This window comes from Lactuca sativa, chromosome 4, assembly GCF_002870075.4.
Source record: "Lactuca sativa cultivar Salinas chromosome 4, Lsat_Salinas_v11, whole genome shotgun sequence".
Taxonomy (NCBI): domain Eukaryota; kingdom Viridiplantae; phylum Streptophyta; class Magnoliopsida; order Asterales; family Asteraceae; genus Lactuca; species Lactuca sativa.
Genome location: NC_056626.2, coordinates 169,303,698 through 169,328,162, shown reverse-complemented (window position 1 = coordinate 169,328,162; position 24,465 = coordinate 169,303,698). Strand labels below are relative to the sequence as shown.

The 24,465-nt window shown below is 39.8% G+C and overlaps 1 protein-coding gene across 1 annotated transcript; it reads left to right on the top strand.

Annotated features, from left to right (window-relative positions):
• Positions 1 to 732: 732 nt before the first annotated feature.
• LOC111906851 (inactive protein kinase SELMODRAFT_444075) lies at positions 733 to 5,433 on the top strand. The gene is made up of 12 exons (XM_042901211.2): positions 733 to 894; positions 1,281 to 1,373; positions 1,579 to 1,713; positions 1,885 to 2,161; positions 2,255 to 2,394; positions 2,483 to 2,577; positions 2,665 to 3,509; positions 3,989 to 4,149; positions 4,307 to 4,383; positions 4,455 to 4,602; positions 4,754 to 4,906; positions 5,001 to 5,433. Exons 4-12 carry the CDS (start codon positions 1,990 to 1,992, stop codon positions 5,190 to 5,192), a joined length of 1,983 nt encoding a protein of 660 aa, XP_042757145.1. The 5' UTR covers positions 733 to 894; positions 1,281 to 1,373; positions 1,579 to 1,713; positions 1,885 to 1,989; the 3' UTR covers positions 5,193 to 5,433.
• Positions 5,434 to 24,465: the final 19,032 nt, after the last annotated feature.

Below are 24,465 nucleotides of genomic sequence, written 5' to 3'. Positions count from 1 at the left end.
CAACTAATTTTTTGGGTGTTTTCAACACGGAACGTTTGAAAGCTTCTAACTTCTAGCGTTTGACAAAACGCTCCGTTTAAAATAAAAGTGTCGTTTGACACTACAAACTTCTAGCATTAGTTTAATTAAAACGCTTCAAATTCAAATGCTACTTCATTTAACATTTAACAAAACGTTAAAAGCTACAAGCTACCCGCTATTTTTGTCATACACGTCCTTTAGCTATCAACTACATTTTCAACTACTCACAACTTTTCAGGTAGTCTATCAAACATAGCCAAATTACTTTGTTATATATAAGTTCATGCAATAAAAACGTAATCACCAAGGTGAATTTCTAACCTTATATTCTTTTTTTTCGATTTTTGTTGTTCTTTTTCTTTGATTTTTGTTGCTGATTGAGTAAATAAGATGTATCTAAAGATAAAATTTGTACAAAGATGTATCTAAAGATAAAATTTGTACAAAGATCGTATATATAAAAGGCCTGCACTTACGTTTTATGTGGATCCAGTTGAGCGACTCAACGACGCCTGACTCTTTCTTATAAGCAAGTGTTGTCAATTTTCTAATTTGTTAAAAGAGTAACCGCTAATTGTTAGGTTACATAAAGCATAATTAAAATTTAACAAAGGACCTTTTGGTCAAATTTTAAATCTCGAGGCGGCTAAATGCAACTATTCGAGTTCAAATTTCATACCCCCTATAAGTTGTCGCTTTCGACGGTAAATGAGAGGAACATTTAATTAAGCAAATTCCGCCTATTTCGAGATTGCTTTTTCTGAAAACGAAGGTGTCAGTAGTGAGGATTCAGCAAGACCAGGGTAATCCGTAGTCAATTTTCTCCATTAAAACCCAAACTATTGAGCGTCGGCAGAAGATCATACAGATAGGGTAAATGTTTGTTCAGATTTGTTGATATCTTTGCGTTTGATCTTCGTTACAGGTGCCAATTACAATATCTCTAATATTTGTTTAATTCGTTTTAGAAATTTATTTTCATTCGGAGAAGTTTCGAATTGTCGAAAATCTTCAGCCACTCGCCTCGCGTTATTAAATGTTAGTTTATAGCAGCTATACGTGTAAAATTTTGATGCGACTGTTTTGTTGGAGATAGTTCCATAGTTCCATACTTCCATTGCATATAACTCTGGCAAAATGAAGGAGATTTTTGGTGTCGAATTTATGATTAAAATCCGTTTTAATTCGTGCATTTGTGTATTTCGTAACTATACTTGTGTATGACGCTGTAAAATTTTGACGTATTGTGGATATTGCAGGATTAATTGGTGGATGTCGTTTCTCCTTTGAAGTGAAGCTATAACAACTGAAGTTTCTGAAATCTGCTGCCATATCACATACGCAATCTATAGGTAAACTCTACTCTTTCGGGATAATTTATGTATATAAATTGGGATTCTTAATTTTTTGCTGTATTTGTTCAATTCTATTGTAGTGTCCGAAGACGTAATTAGAAACTGAACGATTAATACACCAATTGTGTATCTTGCGCTTCATGTGCTTCAAAGTGCTCGCCATTTATGGTATTTCTGAAATTATTTACTTGATGTTTTGCAGATTTTGAATAGCAAGTTCCTGGATTCTGGAATGATTTGCTTTTTCTTTGTAAGTACAACTTGGACTTGAGATTTGTAAAGGAACTGACTGCTGGTCAAAACTCAAAAGGGTGGACTACTGAGGTATCACTATCAGGTAGGGGTCCGATTACTCTTACAGAATAACAGAGAATTATTCTGCCTCTACATATTTATGGAATCATAACTTTATGGTCGGCAGAGTACAAAGAGTCAAACACAGTAATTGTCATTATGTTTTCATCTTGTCAATCTTTGGTACAAAACATTAAAACCTTCTTTTACGCAGTTGTATTGTCTCTTGAAGAAATTGAATTCACTGTAATGTGTTTGGTGGGAAAGTACATCATAAAAACCACATCAGAAGGCATTCTTCTTTCTATTTCTGAGCTCAATGACTAGAGAAAGGAGCATGGGAAAGCAGGAGAAGGACTCAAATAATGTTGAAACAGTCGTTGTTGCTGTTAAAGCATCCAGGGAAATTCCAAAATCAGCTTTGGTTTGGGCTTTGACTCATGTGGTTCAACCTGGGCATTGCATTACATTGCTTGTTGTCATGCCTTCAGGTAATTTTTTTTTATAAATTTATGCTTCTTTCTTGAACTTCACACCTGTTCTTGATTGTCATTACCATTTTCTCTTTCTTTACTCTAAATTAGGTAAAAGATTATGGGGTCTTCCAAGATTTACTGGAGATTGTGCTAGTCGCCATTGGAGGTCATATTTAGGAAAAAGTGATATAGCAGATTCCTGCTCCCAAATGATTCTTCAACTACATAACATGTATGATCCTAATAAGGTATGTCCATCTAAAGCTTTCCTTTTTCTAAATCTCCATGATTACTGGGGACTGAGTAATTTACTAATTTGCCCTTATCTCATAATAGATAAATGTGAAGATAAAAACAGTTTCTGGATTGCCATACGGAGCAGTTGCTCTAGAGGCCAAACAAATTCAGGCTACTTGGGTCGTATTAGACAAGTACTACTCGAAACTACAATCAATAGATTATAAACTTTTAAATTAGACATAATTTGTATAACTTACCACTTTTTATGTTCCTTGTAGAAAATTGAAACATGAACAAAAGCGATGTATGGAAGAGTTGCAATGCAACATTGTGACAATCAAGAAATCACGCCCAAAAATTATTCGCCTCAATTTAATTGGATCACCCAAGAATCCACCTCAAGCAAACCATATGACAAATCAATCATCTAAAAACCTACAAAAAGACAAAAATTATTCGCCTCAATTTAGTCCCGAGGCATTATCTTTAACCGAACCCGGGACTTCAATTTCAAGTTCTGATCCAGGAACTTCACCATTTTTCATCCCTATAAAAGAAAATCACGAACTCGCTGAGTCGAGTTCAGACTCAGAGAGTGAGAATCTCTCTTCATCTTTCTCTAGAAGGTTTCAACCATGGATGATTGACATCCTCACTTCAACCTCTCAATTCTCTCAAACTTCCAAAAGTGAACATTCTGAAACAGAATTTAGAGGTAATGTAAGAGATGCAATATCTTTATCAAGAAGCACCCCTTCTTTCCCACCTCCATTGTGTTCAATATGTCAACATAAGGCGCCTATTTTTGGAAAGCCTCCAAGGTGGTTTACTTATGAGGAACTTGAGGTTGCTACTGGAGGATTTTCTGTGAATAATTTTTTGGCTGAAGGAGGATTTGGATCTGTGCATAAAGGGTTGCTTCCAGATGGACAAGCTGTTGCTGTTAAACAACATAAACTTGCAAGTTCTCAAGGGGATCAAGAATTTTGTTCTGAAGTTGAAGTTTTAAGCTGTGCTCAACATCGAAATGTTGTTATGTTGATTGGATTCTGTATGGAGGATCGAAGGAGGTTGCTGGTTTATGAATATGTATGCAATGGCTCCCTGGATTCTCATCTTTATGGTAATTCTTACAACTACCCTCCACTCAAAATAAATATAAGGGTGAATTGGACATTTTCTCATACTCAAAGAGTTCATACATACAGATGGGTTAAAGTATCATTTTTCCATTTTTATTGAAAAACCATTCATCTTCTTCCCTAAGAGAAGGGTAAAATATTCATTTACTCATATTCAAATTTCAAACACTTCATTCAGTCCCCAAAAGACAGTCTTTATGTACAGAACATTTACTTTACTCCAGACACACATATATCCATTTATCACTCGTATTGGAGAAGGGTAAAATAGTCATTTACTCACATTAAGACATTCACATTCCATTTAGTCCACAAAACACAATCTTTGTGTGTACAACACATTTTCTCCATACAAGAGATCATTTACACATACATCACTTCATGGGAGAGACAAAATGACCATTTTACCCTTTTGTTGCAAATTGTAAGCACTGTTTACATGGAGTTGTGATGTATGCAGGACGTGATCGGGATGCATTAGAATGGTCAGCACGCCAAAAAATAGCTCTGGGAGCCGCTAGAGGATTGCGGTATCTTCATGAAGAATGCAGAGTAGGTTGCATTGTTCATAGAGACATGCGCCCAAACAACATCCTCATCACCCATGATTTTGAACCTCTGGTATGTAAATATATATATATATATATATATATATATATATATATATATATATATATATATATATATATATATATATATATATATATATTATATCAATACACCTTCAATTGTATTATAAACATGATTTAATTTTGCTTTAAAACATCAACTTTACAAGGTTGGAGATTTTGGACTAGCAAGATGGCAGCCTGATGGAGACACAGAAGAAGAAACAAAAGTAATTGGAACATTTGGGTAAGTTTTTAATTTATATTTTACACCAATTAAATAATATTGTGAATTAATTATATATTTTCTTTATCTAGATACTTAGCTCCAGAATATGCACAGAGTGGCCAGATCACTGAAAAAGCTGATGTGTATTCGTTTGGGGTTGTATTAGTTGAGCTTATTACAGGAAGAAAAGCAGTGGACCTTAAACGTCCTAAAGGCCAACAATGTCTCGCAGAGTGGGTATGCTCCAGATAGCCTTACAACATAATAGACTGTGTACTGTGTACTGTACTGTGTTTGACATGCATTAGACTGTAACTGATGTCAATGGGACACTCCATGCTAAAGACATAAAAAAGTGACCGTGTTTTTTTTTCTCTGATATTTGTAGGCACGTCCATTGTTGGAACAAGATGCCATAAATGACTTAATTGACCCTCGGCTGAGGAACTGTTATTATTCAGAACATGAGGTTTATTGCATGATGCAAGCTGCTTCTTTATGCATTAAACGGGATCCACATTTACGACCTCGCATGTCACAGGTACTTACTTAATTTCCTACTTTCTCTTAAAAACGGTAAAATGGTCATTTATCTAGGCAACGGTTAATTAAAAAAAATATTACTATTTGTGAAGGTGTTACGCATGTTGGAGGGGGACATGATGAAGGGATCTGGTCATGTGTATGATGTGGGGAACCGAAGTGGTAGGATTCAGATTGATCAACAAAGATATAATGTTGGTCGAATGAATGACACATTGAAAGGATATGGGGGAAAGTTTTTGATTAATCCAAATAGGGATTGTTATTGGGAAAATGATAAATAAATCTAAAACAAGGGTTTGATGCAAAGATCATACTTCACATGTAAGAATAGTTTGATAGATACCATATCAAAACTTATTTTCTTCCTTTTATATTAAATTCTAGATGTATAGGAATAGTAGTTTAGAAATATTGTTGTGTACTTATGTTTTGGTATTAACACGTGATGAATGGGTGTAGGTAAAATGTTTCTCGAGTATAGTTTATTTTTCTAAATGTGAGCCTCTTTAAAAATTGATTAGATTTGTTAAGTAGTGCATATCTTAAATATTTTGTAAGGTTGTTGATAGTTTTAACCATAGAAGTACGTAAAAGAAACTAACGTTTGGGGACTATACGAGTGAAAAAGATATAATCACTGAAATCAACATGTGTTATATTTTAATGATAAAAAAGGCTTCCAACAAAAAAAAAAGACCGTAGCATAACCAAACAAGAACCAGAGCTTATTTATGTTCTTTCGTTTAAGTTAATACGAACGTGAACACGTAAATGATTTTATTTGTGTCGTTTGTTTAACATGTTACATTGTTTCTATACATTAAGAAGTTCAATGAACTAAACGAACAAACGTAAAAGATCATAAACGAATAAACATAAATGAAGAAATATAAACATCCAAATCTAGAACATACGTATAAATAAGTATAAATAAATAAACATACACATCCAAATCAAGAACAAATATAATTGAATATATATTTACAAGTAAACATACACATCCAAATCAAGAACAAATATAATTGAATATATATATTTACAAGCAGTTAAATAGATATTGCTAGAACAAACATTAGTGAACGAAATAGATATTGCTAGAATAAATATTAGTGAACGAACGAGATCATTATTCATGTTTGTTTGTTAATAAAATGTATTGTAAATATTCACTCATTTATTAAATAAACAAATTTTTCGTTGCTAAATATGTGGTCGGTTTACTATAACATCCCATTTTTATACACTTTTAAATATTCAATTTCAAGAAAAAAAAAACTTACAGTATTAAATCATATCTTGTAAAAACTTTTGGTTTTGGCATTGAGCCATATCTAAAATTTTGGTCCCAAACGAACCCAAAACATTTGTGAGGCATTTACACAACTCAAGGGTTACAACTTATAACTTATATCACAATAGCAAACATAAACTATAAAAGCTAAGTTCAAGTAGTTCGTCGTTTACAAGCTTCACTCCTACGTGACAAAAGCCCAATCTTTTAAGGCATCAACAAAAGATCATCTACGAACAAAGACTTCTAAATCTTTGTATTTAAACGTGAAATTCATGACATTTTAAAATACAATAGGTAATATGAAATCTTTTGGTGAGCTCCATGGGTTTTAGACACAATAAAGTTAAACATTTATCGAACATATTTTCTTTAAAGTACTTCATGCAACATTTTATGTACACTATGTATTATCAGTTTAGCACACTTAAATGCTAAAGCTTACATATCTGAGTAGTTTAACGTTACGCGAGGTGACATGGTCCCTTAATCGAATGATTCAACCTATAATGGCTCTCATGTTTATATGTTTCTACTTCATGTCGGGAGGTATCATCCTAGTAAAATCTTTGCTTATCACGTTCTTGGGATATCTTTATTGTTTGGACGTTACTTTACTACTATGCAATGTTGCAAAAGTTGATAGGCGTACTTAGTACATCAACTAGGGAGTAACTAATAACTAGTCTAGACGATGACTACTCAGATTAGGTAAATTATAAAGAAATTAATTTAGGAAAAATTATATGTGTAAAATATATTATAAGTTCATTAAAATTTATAAAAAAATAGATGAATATTAATAATAAAAACTAGGTGAGGAACCCCGCAAAGCGGGGGTATGGATTTGTTAACAATATTTTGGTCATTTGTGGTACGCATTGGTGCCAAAATTTTACTTTTATAAAGAAGAATATGATATTGAAAATGACGACGTATTTGTTTTACATTTGATATTGTTAGACAGAATTATAAAAAGGATGTGTTCTCTTCTTTAACATGATACCTGATAAGGTTTGTTCCCATCATGAAGTTACTTTCATTTGGATGTATATCTGAACATTTCTTATATTTAAAACGTACATGTTATCGGCAACTACATTATAAATAATAAGAAACAAAGCATAATCTATTTGAAACCTGAAAGCAGTGTTGAAAATCTCAATAATAAAGTAGTATTTTTACAAACATAACATTTCATTTGGGTACCTATAAAAGTCACCTCTTTATGATTCCAAGGCTTTATGATTGAGAAAGGTTTCTCTCGAGATCAACAACTAAAAATTTTACAATTATGCAATATAACTTAGTGTCAATAACTTATATAACTTCATAAACATCAATCAAATTCCTAATTTATCATTGAAGAGATGAGAGATTACCTTCAAATCCATGAAGATCATATTGAATTTCATCTTATGATAGAAAGATTCGACCTAATGGACTCATAAGCATGAATGTGTCATCCCACAGAGAGTACCCAGATGCAACGACACTCAGGGAAGATAACTGAAATATTGGACGGTCCAACTACTTAGTCAACACAGCGCAATAAAATCAATTAACTGCTCAACTGGAAGGAGAAAAGGCATTTAATCTAGTAATATGTTCCCCTTGAAGAAATAATTCCTGATGTAGAAAATTGGCAAACAATTCATTATTATTTTTTCTACATATTGCATTCGAAGAGTGGGGTAATACAATGACATATATTGCGTTTGAAAATAAAGAAATAACAAAAACTTTTGAGTTACTATGGTTTCATGGATATCAACCAACCATTCCATTCCTTTTAATTAAAGGTCTGCAAGTCAGGTTTGTACTCCTCAATTCATGAAATCCGATTTATGTCGCATGAAAGCTGGAAATTGAACATCCACCAACATAAACGCATAAAGAACCTGATGAATCGTACTTTTACATGTCAAAGACAAAGATGAATAGTTAATATTTTCCTTACCTTAACTGGAATTACTTGTAAATATTCATGAAATAGTATGGTTAAGGGACAATCTGGAAATTATAGGATGAGAACCAATTTTCTATTTTATTGATTAAATACACAGGGATGTAAAATAGATCTCTGTGATATATATGTGAATGACAAAACAAACCCCCAGCAATAAAAGGGAAAATACCAAAGATAGAATACATAAGGAAGGAAATAAATAATCTAAAATCGTATGATATCTTTTATTTCCTTTACTTCCCCTCAAGTTGAGCATGAAGATTCCAAATGTTCAACTTGACCAAAAGAGACTTCAACTGATCTCCACCAAGAGGTTTTGTAAGCAAATCCGCCAACTGATTCCTTGTGTGCGTCCAAACCGGAATGACTTCTTTGGACTCCACCCTTCCACGAATAAAGAACCAATCCAATTCCACGTGTTTAGTATGCTCGTGGAAAACTGGGTTATGAGCAATGTGTCGGGCAGACTCGTTGTCATAGAAGAGAGTTGTAGGGGTGTTAATAGAGACACCAAGTTCCGAAAGTAGCCAACGGACCCATAGAATCTCGCTCACTGTGGTAGCCATGACATGATATTCTGCTTCAGCAGAAGACCGTGAAACCACAAATTGTTTCTTCGATTTCCATGAGACCGGAGCACCACCCAAGAGTAACAACTACCAAGTTCTGGAACGACGAGAGTAGGGACAACCCAACCAATCTGAATCACTATATGCTACCAATTCTGTTGGACCATCGCGAGGAAGAAGAATACCTTGGCCCATCGTGGTTTTAAGGTACCTCAAGACACGTGGTGCCGCATTCCAATGACTTTGTTTAGGTTTTGACAAAAATTGACTGAGGATATTAACGGAATAAGTTATGTCTGGTCGCGTCGCTTGAAAATACAGGAGACGCCCAACCAGACACCGATACATGTTTGCATCTATGCGCTCTTCTTTATCACCTTTGTCAAGCTTGAGGTTTTGTTCCATGGGGAACTGGCTGGGTCTGCAACCAAGCATGCTTGAGTCCTCCAAAATTTCCATGGTGTGTTTGCGATGACTAAGGACTAAACCCTCCTTTGTTCTCAAGACCTCGATACCGAAAAGTACTTTAAGAAGCCAAGATCTTTAATACTAAAGCGTGCATGCAGACTGGCTTTAGTTCTTTCAATTTTGGTGGCATTATTACCAACAATCACATCATCATCTACATAAATAAGAGTTGCCACAAAGGTGTGCTTGTACTTATGAATAAAAAGTTAGTGATCCGCATGAGATTGCTGAAAATCAAGTTCGCGTAAAGCAGTTGTGAACTTGTGATACCAATTTCTACTTGCTTGTTTCAAGCCGTAGAGTGAGTTCTTTAATTTGCATACCCGAGTTTCACCTTCTTTACCGAAGCCCTGTGGTATCTTCATATAAATATCTTCTTCTAAGTCACCATGCAAGAAGGCGTTGATCACGTCTAATTGCTGAATTATCCAATTGTTTTTCACCACCATGGTTAAAAGTATTCGAATTGTGACAAGTTTAGCTACCGGGGCGAAGGTGTCATGAAAATCTACACCCTCCAATTGTGTATACCCTTTTGCAACAATACAATTTTTGTATCGCTCTATGTCACCATTGGGTTTGTACTTAATCTTGTATATCTATTTTGAATCAATCACTCTTTTTCCTTTTGGAAAATCCGTGAGATCCCACATGTCATTATCCTCCAAAGCTTTGATTTCAGACTTCATTGCATCTCTCCATTTTGGATCACGAGCTGCATGCTTAAAGGTTTTTGGTTCATTGCTTGTAACAATGGCCGCTAAGAAAGCTCTGTGAGAACGAGTGAATTTGTTATCTGTAACATAACGAGAGAGGGGATGTACCGTGGGATCCATTCAATTGGCGGAGGGTGGAGGATGACTGATCGATGGGGGAAGACGAACTTCAAAGTCTTGGAATTGGACTGGTTGTGTTCTCATTCTCGAAGCTCTAGTTGCATCAGGACTTGAAGTAATGTTTATGTCATCAGTTTGTGTTTCAACATGTATGGTGGTCTCATTAGTGACTTGGTCAGACACGTATTCCATTGGCTCTTTAGTTATCACTCCATCCTCAATATCAACATCAGATGACATAACATTATTAGGAAGTGGAGTATTGTTGTTTTCGTCGTCAAGCTAAAACAGGTCCTCATGTTATATCTCTTCATCGGGTTTAGTGTGGTTCATGGGAAAGTCGTTTTCAAGAAATCGAACATCCCGTGAAATAACTATTTTCTACTCTCCAAATCATATATTTTGTAACCTTTGGTGCCTAGTGGGTAACCGACAAAGATGCCAGGTTTACCACGCTGTTCGAACTTGTCTCCCCCGGTGTCTATATTCCGATGATAGGTCAAGCAATCAAACACCCACATGTGTTCATATGAGGGTTTTTGTTTAAATAGGACCTCATAAGGCGTGGCCCCATGCAGAATTTTCGAGGGCATTCTATTGATGACATAAGTCGCTGTTAAAACATATTCTCCCCAGAAAGTCTTTGGTAAGTTAGCTTGGAAACGTAGGGCACGAGCGGTTTCAAGTAAGTGTCGATGTTTGCGTTCCACCACCCCATTTTGTTGTGGGGTGTGTGGACAAGACGTCTCCAAAACGATGACCTCTTGAGCATAGAAATCTCTCATGTTGTTTGACACAAACTCTCCCCCAATTTCAGTCCGTATTCGTTTGATTTGAACTCCAAATTGCGTTTTGACCATTTTGTAGAAGTCTATAAGGAATGTGCTCGCCTCATGTTTGTGTTTTAGCAGAAAAGTCCATACATCTCTACTAAAATCGTCTACTACAGTAAGAAAGTAATAAGCTTTATTCATGGATGGGGTTCTATATTTCCCCCACACGTCGCAGTGTATCAAATCAAAGCATGCAAGTGTTTTTATTTCACTAGTAGGAAAAGGAAGGCGTGTGTGTTTGGCTTTAAAACAAGCATCAAAATTATGATTGTCCTTTGAAACATGAATAAAATCTAAGTGTTAAATCTTCTTAGTTGATGGATGACCAAGTCTCTTGTGCCATACATCAAAAGTGGTCATCAGGGCTTTGTTCATCTTCATTGTCCCCATTCGATATAGTCCTCCGACCCAGTTACCCGCTCCAATCAAGTGCTTCATCCCTAACTCATGTATAACAAAGAAACCATGGAAAAAGGTAACAACATAATTAAGATCATCTGCAAGTTTGTTGACTGAAAGAAGATTATAATCAAAACTTGGAACAAACAAAACTCCTTTTATCTTAACACCTCCTGGAAGAGTATGTTCACCTTCTCCCATAACAGGCACCTTATCCCCATTACGAATGATAATACGTGCCCCTTTAGGGTTTTGGATATTATTCTACAGGAAGTCACTTCTACAAGTCATGTGTTCATTTGCGCCAGAATCAACAACCCAACCATCACATGTAAGATCTTTACCTGCCATGTTTGCTCTTGGTTGATTTTCATTGCCTGCCATGTTTCCGTTTTCCTTGAAGTGAGTGACAAATAAATGATATTGCTCATCTGTCAGGCCTGGTATAGGACTCGACACCATCTCTACGCAAGCAGCTTTACGTCTCGGTTTATCTTTCTTGCCCAGCCACCATTCCGGGTACCCAACGATCTTGAAACATCCTTCTTTGTTGTGACCCTCTCTCTGGCAGAATGTACATTTTTCTTTCTTGTCATGTTCTGACTTTGTGGCCTTTTGTGTTGTTTTATTTGTCACATGCGTGTTCTTCTTCCCTTGATGTTGTTGGTACCCTCTTTGCGAGTTGTAATTAGCTTGGAAAGCGGATGCTTCAACGCTGGACCTTTTCGATCCTCCCGTGATTGCCCTCCGTTGTTTGTTTTCTGCCACCAGGTGGTAGATAGTCCCCAATGATGGTGTCGGATTCATGGCTAAGATCTGGGTGCGTATAACCGCAAAATCTTCGTCAAGTCCCATAAAAAATTCGTACGCCTTCTCATTCTCTTTCACTTCATTTAGTTGTTTCCCAATATTGCAATTACACCCACTGCACTTACAGCGAGGCGTAGGAAGAACCATTTGGAGTTCATCCCAGATGGATCAAATCTTGGTGTAATAAGTGGAAACAGTGGTACCTTCTTGCCTCATGGAGTTTAGGGTTTGCTTCAATTCATAGGCACGAGGTGCTCCTTCCTTTTCGAATCTTTCCTCTAAATATCTCTAGATTTCTGTTGAGGTGTTTGCGTATCGTACGCTTGTTCAGATCTCTTTCTCCATCGCAGCTATTAACCATCCTTTGATCATTGCGTCTGCACGTACCCATGCAGAGTGTAGAGGTGACGTTGATTCAGGTTTCTTGATGGTGCCATCGACCAACCCCATCTTGTTTTCACAAGCAAGAAATTCACCATCGCCTGCTTCCATTCGTTATAATTGTTATCATTTAACATGTCGTTCACCTGGACCTATTTTGGATATTCAGAAGGATGAACATAGAGAGGTGAGTTGACATCAATCGTCTCTCTATCATCCACTTTCTTGCTGCCATCTCCTCCTTTCTCTCCCGCCATGGTCACCAGAAAGGCTTAAATAATCTGCTTTGATACCATGAAAATTATAGGATGAGAACCAATTTTCTATTTTATTGATTGAATACACAAGGATGTAAAACAGATCTATGTGATATATATGTGAATGACAAAACAAACCCCCAACAATAAAAGGGAAAATACCAAAGATAGAATACATAAGGAAGGAAATAAATAATCTAAAATCGTATGATATCTTTTATTTCCTTTACAATCAGCATAACTTTTAGTTTTTGAAATATTTGTGAGACAGCAACAAACTGATGAATACCTTATTGGCGCAAATTGTAACATCATAGTGAAAAAGGCCCTCTCTATGCGATCCTCCCACTGAGTTTACATGAAACAATATTAGCGTATCAGTAATTAAAACCCTAAATACAGAAACATGAGATATATAAGTTTGCATATTACCTATCCTACAAGAAGGGAGTCCAGGAAGGGAAAGCGACCTCATTATTCTGGCAGAAATCAACCTTGTTGGATATTGGAAAAGCATACAAAGGTATAGCTTAGCTCTTTAATTGAACCCCAGGATAAATTTAAAAAATCAATGTTAATACATGACTTCAAATCATTGACTTTGATTTCGAAACAAAATCAATATTGATTTCCAAAGTTTTTTTATTCTCTGGTCGAGCGGAGGCGATGGTTTAGTTGACAGGTGGGTCGATTGAAAAGTGCTCTTGAATTTAGGGACAAAACCCAACAGGAGATGTGGATTTAGTGTATGTATGTTTGTTTTTCAATTGACTGGATGAAAGATACATAAACAATGTTTTAAACATTCAAATCATACTAAATAGAAGACCTTGAAAACCGAAGTTTTGAGGAAGAATATTAAATAAGGACTCAATTGAAGAAATTCTTGTTAGGCAACAGTTTCTCAGGTAATTATGGCAACAACGAAAACCAACCTTAGTCTGGCGGAAGCAACACTCTTTATGAAGCCCTATCACAAAAAAATCGCATTTATGAAGCTCTAATAATATGGCATTTATGAAGCTCTAATCATTCAATCTACATACCTTCTATAATTTGGAAACAGTGGCGTCGATTTGTTTGAAGGCGATGAAACGCCACCCGAGGTGGCGGTGCTGTCGTTCGATTCATGGAGGTTAAGGCAAAATGGGTTGTAGAACCACAACGAAAGATGGAGACACCACTTCCTTCTCTAAGCCTAATATGTGAAGTAAAGAGGTGGTGGAGTCGGTGGATGGATTAATCTGGTGGAAGCCAGGGAGGGATGATCGGCGATGCAGGCAGGTGTCCTTAGCGGAGTATGTCGAGACGTCGGTGTCGACCTCTTCGTTTGATCAGAAGCCAGAAAGGGGAATTGAGGAGTATCTATGCATTCTATGGAGATGAACGATCGGGAAGAGGGAGCGGTGAGCCGACCTCCGCCGGTCTCTATTTTAGTAAGTTGGAGAAAAGGTTTTATTCTGGAGATTGATGGAAGATGCATTACAGAAATCGGAACGTCATTGGTTGATAAAATTGAGAAGCAAAGCCAAAAAAACACGTGACCAGTAGGAATATAAACAATGAGAAAAAATACCCAAAGCAAAAAACGAGGTTTTCTAACACATATACATAAACGGGGGACCCGTCCTGCCAAATCCTTAGGAACTTTACTCATCCTAAGGATGATACCTTTTTAATATATATATATATATATATATATATATATATATATATATACACACACACACACACATGTTCAAATGTTAAAGTGTTAAACTTTCAAAAACTTTCATTTTTTAATATTGGAGTAATCATTTAATCACCGGCCCTCATTTTTTGTTCTTTCCCATAAAATTTGCATTAAACTGAAGAAAGTTAAAATTAAACAACAAAATGTTAAAAAAATAACTTAATATACGATATATAAGGTAAATTAGTTACTTAATCGTTATAGTTGTTTCTTTGAAAAAGGTCAAAATTCTCGAGTTTTTTCGAGTTTGCTTAGTTCGATCGATTTTGTTTTTTTTTTTTGACCAATTTTTAGAATATCCACTCGATACATACTCGATTCTGAGTACTCGAACGAGAACGAGTAGGCCAAGTTATACAATACTGCTACTATGCTATCACACTCAATGTATAAATGGACAACATTTTTCTTTTATACAATTATATCATATACAAATACCATGAAGTGTTATTCTTGCACAATAAATATTACTAATCTTGAAACAAATTTCAATCAGGATCGTTAGATTCGATGCAGTCAAACAATAAAGAACGTAACTATGAACACGAGAATGGCTTTGAATGAGTCGTATGATTAATGCTTCAACACCTCAGAAGAGCTCGATTAAGAACTTCGACTGTAGAGGTGTTTAGGGTTACAAAATAATAAATGTAATCAACAACTCTTCTCTAATGCATACATGCATGCATATTTATAGTTTAACCCTACTAGATAATCACGGATGGACAGGCCCAATCCGGATACAAAATACAAGCCCATGACGCAACACAAATAAACTTAACAATCTCCCCCTTTGCGTCAATGGAGCTGAAAGCTCACTTCATTTGAGCTATAGAGACCTTCTTTATTATTTTGAACACCTTCGGTATGACAGCCAACAGATGACATCGAATCGTTATGTACCATCGCAGCATGTCAGTAAAGTTCTTCTTATCTGCCTCTGAGTTCTGCATACATCGATGAATAATGTTGATAATATGCTCCATGCAATCTGTTGAAAACAGATGTTTATCAACTAGAGGGAACAAAAATCTGTGAGCTTCACCCTTTGTAAACATCAAAGTGAGATGTGTAGAATCTATTTGACCTATCTTCATACGGTTCATATCTCCTGGTTTCGGTGTGGTCTTCGCAGTTCGTTTCTTGTTCATAACTTTCGCTATCTCCTGATCCATAGCAGCAACCTCATGGATGTAAGAAGCCAACATCCTCTTCAAATGATCCAATATCAACTCATATTCTTCCGGATTAGTGAGCAGAATGTTGAACAAAAGAATCCAATCGTGAGGATTTAAATTCGGAAGATCTGCTAGGGAAATAATTGACACAGAGTTTGCTGATCCTCGTGTGATTTTGAAATTAACATTCACGAACTTCCCAGCAGGCGAAGGTTTGAGTACCTTGACAGTGACAATCTTCTGTGTGCTCCATGTCAAGTACTGTGGTTGACCATACTTTAAGTAAAAGTCGATTAGCTCACGATCAACTTTTGGATGAGGAAAAGGAACATCAACAGTTGAATCGAAACAGTGAAATGTGAATGCCTTTCGTGTAATTGGCATGTCGAATTGTGAGTCCTTAGAGTTGTCACAGTCAAACGAAGCAATAGGTTCCAACCAGTAAACACTTGGAAACTCTATAGCCTGATTGATAAGTGTCTCTTTTGTCCAAAGAGGAAATAAGGCCTTTTTATAGTTTAAGGCATCTTCTTCCTCCTTGTTCCTCCTTTCTTTCTCCTCATCATCCTTCGCAATCTTTAGAGTTTCATTCAACTCTCTTTCTCTCTTCTTTCTTTTAAGAGCCTCAGCAATAGTCTCTTCAACATCATCATCACTATCACCTTCAATCTCCTTCTTCTTATCTTGGAAACCAGAACCCGAAGCTTCATTACCCTTGGGTTCGGTTGTGACTTTGACATTCCGTTGGGCAGATTCAGTTTTCACAATCACCTTCGCCTTCGGTTGAGCACCATCTCCCCCTTGTTTTGGAGGTATGAATGGCTCCGAAACACCTTTCATCTCGTGTAACAATGCAAGGGCGGGAAGTAATTTGTGTTGAGATGATTTCTTATGGTTAAGGTGAGGATATGATCATGAGCACCACGAATGTTGGTCAACATATCCTTGACATCCCCTGCACAGCTCCGAAAAATAGCTCGCTCGGTTTTCAACAAAGAATTCTCCTTCTCAGCTTGAGCAAGTTGAACCTTATGAACTTCAATAGTGGATGCTTGACGTGCAAGTTCTTCCTTAAGAGTAGTTTCAGTTTCTAAATTAGCGTGAAGGGATTCCAGCCGAGAAGACATAGAACTGAGAAGTGAAGTGTTCTCTACTTGGATGGAAGAACGAACAACCTCAAACTTTGTTTACTCCTCTTGAAGGGACTTGGAGAATGAAACCACAGAAGCTTGCGCCTTGGCTGCATTTGTATCAGCATGCCCCTTGAGTGAGTTGAGAAAGATCTGAGTTGTACGAACAACGTCTTCAACATTAGCAGTGGCTTTCTTGCAAGTAGAAGAAGATTCATTGACAGCCTGCATGGATTTTTCAATGGACTCTGTGTATTGCTCAAGAGCAGTGTCCAAAAGGGCTTTGAGCACAACACCACTATAGGACTTGTTGTCATCAAGAAGTTTTTCTAGTTTCTCATTAATGGTCTGCAAGTGTTGGCTTGTGATGGGAGCATCATCGTCTTCATCGGTAGGAAGTCTATAGGGACTATAGTATGTGGAATCAAAATCATCATTAGCACCACCAAGAGTGGCACCTGAATCATTTGAGTTGGTAGGAGAGAGTGGTTTTGAAGTAACAGGTGGTTCAGTGCCAGTAGTTGCCCCCGTATCAGATACGTTGACTTCTACTGTCAGTTCAGGAATGATAGTGGTAGTTGATTGGGAAATAATGGGAGGTGATAAGGGGGTTGTGGATATAGGAACAAAAGTAACTGGTGGTGGTGGTGGGGGTAACGAAGTTGTTGAAGTGGTTGTTTAAGATATGGAAGGTGGGGGAACAGGAGCAACCGAAACTGAAACTGCCTGTTTCGGTGATGGAGGTGGTGTAGGAAGTTTGTCTTGAAGAGTGTGTGTTGGAGACGGGGACCTTGGAGGTGTATAACCTCTCGGTGATTCATGATGAATTTTCTCTTCAACATTCTCCTTGTCATTTTCTGAATTGGGAGGAGTGGGATTCTTGGACCTTTTTGCCATCTTCTTAATCTTCTTTGGTTTAGAAGATCCTCCTTTCTAGGACTTTCGCTTCTTGGACTTATCATCATCAGTTGTCTCTTTCTTGGTAGTAGTCTGTTTCCCTCGGTTGCCAGGCTTGTCCACAACATCCAGGGCAACATGCTGTTCAAGAGATAAGACTCTCGGTTCCTTGGGAGGAAGCTTGCGATAAGTTGCCATAACGTTACTTTCGGCTGTAACACACTGGTACATTGTCTCCGGGATAGCGCCAATGTGATGGAACTTCGTAGGATCAGAGATTATGATTTTCTTGGTGTGAAACGTGGCAATAGGCGCAACTAGGGCATCCTTCATAACCATAATTTCCAAAGAGTTAATTGCCCTTCGTGTAATGAGAGTCCAAAATCTACCACATGAAATTTCAGAATGCCTCATAGAAGTGTTGAGGCTTTGCACCACTTGAGACCAGATAATCGACCCATAGTCGAGATTGATGCCATTGTAAAGACCGTATAGAAGGGTGAGAAAACCCTTGCTGGTGCCATCTGATCCACCACTCCTCTCCGCTAAAATCTTTATGAGAAAAGTAAGCAATCCATTCCATGGGGACGGTAAGCAGGACTTCTTGACCTTTGTAACAGTGGTCAGCACGTCAGTGTATCCCATCTCGTAGAGCATCTGAAACATCCCAAAATTCAAGACTAAAAATTTCTTTTAAATAAAACATTACTCAAGTAAAATCATTGATTCAAAACATAATCAAAGTAATAGTTTTCAAAACACATGTTCATTATCAGAGTAAAACATTCCCAGGTTTACAATCCTATGGTGTGTGCCATGCGATCACCCCGAGCTCCATCATCAGCTTCCGGAAGTACCTGAAACCAAAACTAAAAACCGTAAGCACGAAGCTTAGTGAGTTCCCCCATCATACCTCATACCATACAATCACATACACATATTGTCAGGCATATCCGGGTGCCCGACCTACCCCTTCGGTCCTCTCGACCGGATATTGAATAGTATATATGGGAGCTTTCCTCCCCTACGGTCCTCTCGACCGGATACTGGCTAGCATATCTGGGTGCTGGCCTCCCCTTCGGTCCTCTCGACCGGATACTGGCTAGCATATCTGGGTGCTGGCCTCCCCTTCGGTCCTCTCGACCGGATACTGGCTAGCATATCTGGGTGCTGGCCTCCCCTTCGGTCCTCTCGACCAGATACTGTCTAGCATATCTGGGTGCTGGTCTCCCCTTCGGTCCTCTTGACCGGATACTGGGGACTATTTCACCCCCTACTACTACCACATAACACATATATCACATAATCTGTCTAGCATGGCTGGGCGTGACCGCCCCTTCGGCCCTATCGACCGGTAGTCTGGGGGACTATCTCCCCCTACCGCCTCTAACTCATCTAACAGATCATGCTAGCATGTAAACATAATATCACGTACTGTCAGACGTTTCTGGGGTGTCTGACTACCCTCCGGTCCTAACAACCGAACTCTACTGATGAGTCAGGGAGCCCCGTCCATGCTCCTACTGATAGTGAGATACGGGTCCAGTCCACACTCACTTTTTCCCTAACTTAGGACTCACCCCTGATCTGCTGCTAATGAGATGTGGAACAGCATCCACACTCTGCTATTGGTAACGTACGGGACCTCGCCCACACTCACCACCCTACCAGGCACATACAAGTATCACACAGACAATAAGTATAAACTATCACATAAACCATTCCTTGGGCACCCGCCCGCTATCATTGGACCTTCTCCTGAATATCAAACTAGCATACTGTGCCTAGGGCTAACCCCCAGGCCTTCTACTCATAACTACATGGGCCGACATTGTGGCCGTAGACCCATTCACACAAAGGGAAACTCACCTGCACTGGCTGAACTTGCTGATGATTCCACTAGCTGCTGCCCGACCACTCACTGAACTCCTGCTCTACTTGCTTCCTGAGCTATCCATATCGATGCAACATTTAGTCTAACTGACCCCCGACAGTCAACCAAGTCAACTCTGGTCCAAGTCAAAGTCCTGGTCAAATTCAACCTTCCAGGTCAACCCTACTCGCCGAGTTCACTTACTGACTCGCCGAGTTCTCATGCTAAAAGTCCTTCCAATCGCGGCTTGACCCGCCGAGTCAGCCCCTGACTCGCCGAGTCTACTGATTCCCGATTCCTGTCTTGTCCAACTCACTGAGTCCTTGCTCGACTCGCTGACTCGAGTCTTAACTCGAAGGGTTTGGGACCACGCGACCTGACTCGTCGAGTCTAAGAACAGACTCGCCGAGTACAAGGCAATCTTCAACCAACTCGCCGAGTTGTTCATCCAACTCGCCGAGTTCATGCCCATCTTCATCCGACTCGACGAGCTGTTCATCCCACTCGTCGAGTTCCTCCTCATCTTGAAGCTACTCGCCGAGTCCACTCGAAGGACTCGCCGAGTCCATTCGGTTCTACATACATGCAGAGGACTTTTGAGTCATGCAGGGACTCCAAATTGTAGATCTACCCTTCCCAAGCCTATTCCTCACGTAAAGTTGCAAACTTTACGTGTAAAGAGGGAGATCTAGGCAAAATGCACCATAAACTAAGGTTTAAGACCAAGAGGCTCCATAATCCACTCAATGGCTGATACTTTACGGGATTCTAAAACAAAACAAGCATGGATCTGAGGTAGCATCCTCATATCTGGACCTGAAGCTTGAGATTGACATTAGACATGGCTTAAAAGCCCCAAAACTCATAACCAAAGTAGATATGGATGAAGGAAGCGACTTATTACCTTCAAGTGCTCTGAAATGTCCTTCAACTTTGGATTTGCTGCAGTTCCTTGAAGCCTCAATGATTCCTTCCCTCCTTCTTCCTTCAAATCACCCACAAAAAGGCAAAAAGCTTGGATAAGCAACAATGGCAGTTTAAGGTTTGAATTCTGGGTTGGAGAGGCAGTAAAGGAGCCTAAGGAAGAAGAATGAGACGTTTATATAGGCTCCAACTCCCGGATTTAGGGTTTTCCTCACACAGACCCTACTCGCCGAGTCGCCTTGGCCGACTCGCCGAGTTGGTCACTTACTCCTCGACTCGGATCCCGCTCGGACTCGCCGAGTTCCTCCTTGGACTCGCCGAGTCCCCCTTAAATTTAGGGTTTCCTTTACTTTCTTGGCTTTCAAAACTTTGGGTGTTACAACTCTCCCCCACATAAACTAAACTTCGTCCTCGAAGTTTGCTATGGCCCACCGATTATTCCAACACCCGTTGCCTACCTTCGCTGGCCCTTAGCTAGGTCGTTCCGACTAACATTAATCCTTGCAGACAATAATCCTGGGTCAACCCTGACCCTGAACATTCTGGAAGCACTACTTACCCAACCGACAATCCTTCTGGTACCCTCTGAATGCTGCACTGAACCCATAGGGATTCACCCCCTCTTTCCTTGTGCGATTCCTTGCATCCCCAAGGCAACACTCCAAACTAACTATTTCCTCTGCCGCTGTGAAGGTCCTAACCTTCACCAACTCCATCACTCCCGCTACTGCCCGCACGGGTCATCAATGCCAATAACCACTGGCACTCCTCTCTGCCCAAACTTGGTGCCGAGCACCTCTCGATCAACCAACTGAATTCAACCATGCGCTGCATACTCGCACTGCCGCTGCCTGGCAATTCTGCTGTTCTTCTTTCGACTTCCGGATGAACTGAGACCACCATGGTCCCTACCAAGCTATCAATATCTGGTTTACAGGCTCCCACCGATTGCTGACCCAACACAACCCTTAGTCGCTCTTAGTGACTTCCGAAAGAACTTCAACCACCTAGCACTGCTCAATCTATCGTGCCATTCCGGTGCCACAGTCCCGGGATCCTCGATCCCCTATCTCGACACTAAGGTCCTTACCAGGTCCCACCTGTGCTGCTAAAACTCATGGGCCTCACCCATGGGTCTCACCCGACTATATCCTGGAGCGGCCTCTCCCAAGGTCTCACCTCTCTAGGGCTATATAGGCAAACTCCCTATCATCCTCATCCACTATCCATTCCTGATCCCTTACCTGATCACTAGGAGATAAGGGCCTCGCCCCAACTCCGCTAACGAATATACTAAGGAATGCTACGGCTTACCCATAGTCTTACATCACCATCCATTGCTAACTGCTAGTGAATGCTACGGCTACCCCGTAGTCTTACAACACTCCCACCACTGACTGCTAGTGAATGCTACGGCTGCCCCGTAGTCTTACAACACTTCCACCACTGACTGCTAATACGAAGGCACCCATGTGCCATTAGCTCTCAAGATCCTTATTCCGACTCCCTCGAGTCCTTCGGGCGATCCACAACCTGAATTCCCATCTACGCACTAACCATTACCATCACGCGCACTAACTGATGGGGAGTTTCCCAAACTCCCAGCCCTGAATCCTCAATCCATCAACGCCGAACTACCTATTTTCGTTCTCGGTGGCCGCATACTCATTCTGGGTCTGCATGCTCCTACCTGGGCACGCTCGGAGGATTCTCCCCCACTTAGATCCTGCTTACCGCTTGTTGCTCAATACTCAAAAGAGATCCCAATCTTTGCTGCCATTCCATAATCAATCTGCTAAGGAACCCAAGCCCGCCATAGCTAGGGATCTAACCAACCCATTTCTAACACTATGCCACTCCGAACTAGCGAGACGTACCGAATCCCTCCCAAGCATGCTACAGTTACTGCATCCTTCGAAACTTTCTTCAATAAAGCACAACCCCTAACTACCATTCAAATATCCAAGGTATGCAGATGGCATATAACATAATCACAAGCAAGCCACACCCTAATATAATACTCATACCAAAATTGATGCAGAACCATAACAATATAATCATAACATAAGCTGACAGAAAGAGGAGGATTCATACCCGCATCCTGCTCTGAAGAACCCCCAAATCCTCCTTCCTTCCGAGGCCTCCGATGATACTAAGGCTGCTCCTCCCGCTGAGCGGGGCAATTTGCCCTGACATGACCAGGCTGATGACAACGATGGCATAACTCTACTCCTATTGTGCATTCTTGGTGTCTATGACCCTTCCATCCGTATTTGCCACACTTAGACTTTTTGCGCACGCCAGCCCGTGCTCCCTTCTCCCTCGTGTAACCATCTCGTCCCTGTGGGCCCCTGACACCAACTACGACAGTGTCCGACTGCCCATCCTGCCGAACTAGACCGAAAGACTGCTTCCTCTTCCTTAGCTGACTATCCGAGCCAATCTCCCGTTCACGGGTCATAGTGACCATTTCACCCATTGCCTGGACAGCTGAGGTCCGCCTTTCAATCCCGTCGACCACTCTATCGGTGATACGCCCAATGGTGTTCGGTAACTCTTCCTGGAGAGCCCGCGAAACCTCTGCAGCAATCCAATCCTGCAAATGACCCTCCTGAAAACATGATGCACCATTCACTTTTGACCCCAATCTACAAAAGCTAGTGGTAGGATCCTCCTTCCAGAAGGATCCCAGAGACCCATAAGTTTCGGGCTCCGGATGAGCCCCCACCTGCTCTGCTACAATCTCGGCCCGGAGGGCCCCGAGGCGGCTATCCAAAAGCTCCACAATAGCCTCCTTAACCGAATCAAAAATCACAGGAGTCTGATTAATGATGTTGCGCATAATCTCTGCTGAAATAAACTTTCTCGTCCAATCGTCCATCTGTCCGACTCCAGAGTCGGAGCCAGATCCCTTTCCGACACCTGAACTGCCCACTGGTATCTCTTGCAATGTCACCATTCTGCACATGAAACACAATCGCTATCAGAATACTTATCACTGCTGCGAGAGCGAACACACACACCACTAGGTTCCCAGTCTTGTCTCGGCCCTTCCCGAATTGAGTACGGATCCTCTACTTTCAGTAGTACGGGCCCATACTACCTTCCACATCTATCCGTACTTTCCTCAAGAACTGCCTTGACTCCACCAGGTTCCTTTTCTACTACTTCTGCTCCTAGCACTATCTCATCCTAGGCTAACCCTAGGGAAACCTCTGACTCAACTCAAGCCAGTCCTCAGCTGCTGAAGGTCTCCTTGTGATGCCAATTAGCCATTACCTGGATACCATCACATGTGACGAGGCTCAGATAATCCTTCGAGTAAAAGACTCGTCCCTACAACGGTTAGACTCAAACGAGAGCTGCGAAATAGGGCCAAACCCAGCACTCTGAGATTATTCAACCCTGATCACATGTGACGTGGCGTATCCACCTAATAGCTAACTCCCATCACTCAAAATCCCACATTGCACAAAGCAAGCAGCATTCAGACAAGGGGAAAATCTAACCACAACATACTCGAGCAATCATATCCACATAGCAAGAATCTGAACTAGCATGCAGCACAACTCATAACATCAGGCATAACCTAAATAGGCTATCCTACTACTGTCTAATCAGCATTATCATGCAGCGCAAAACACATAATCGGGCACATAAGGCATCCTTCCTAGATCCTTAGTCTTATTCTAGCATGCTGTTCTACTAATAAAATCATAAACTTATATGGGTATTTTGAGGTACTTACTTGAGCTCGGCTGATTGCATGCACCACACCCCCTTTTTTTTTTCTCTTTTCAAAGCTCTTTTCTTTAAGAATTTTTTTTTGCTTTTCTAAAACCATTTTCTTTCTCAAAACTCCCTTTTACAAAACTGTCTTTCCGTTTTGAAAACTTTTATACCAATTCCTCAGTTTGAGTTCAGACACACTCGAGAGCATGTCCGAATCCCTCAAACCAAGGCTCTGATACCAACTTGTAACATCCCAAAATTCAAGACTAAAAATT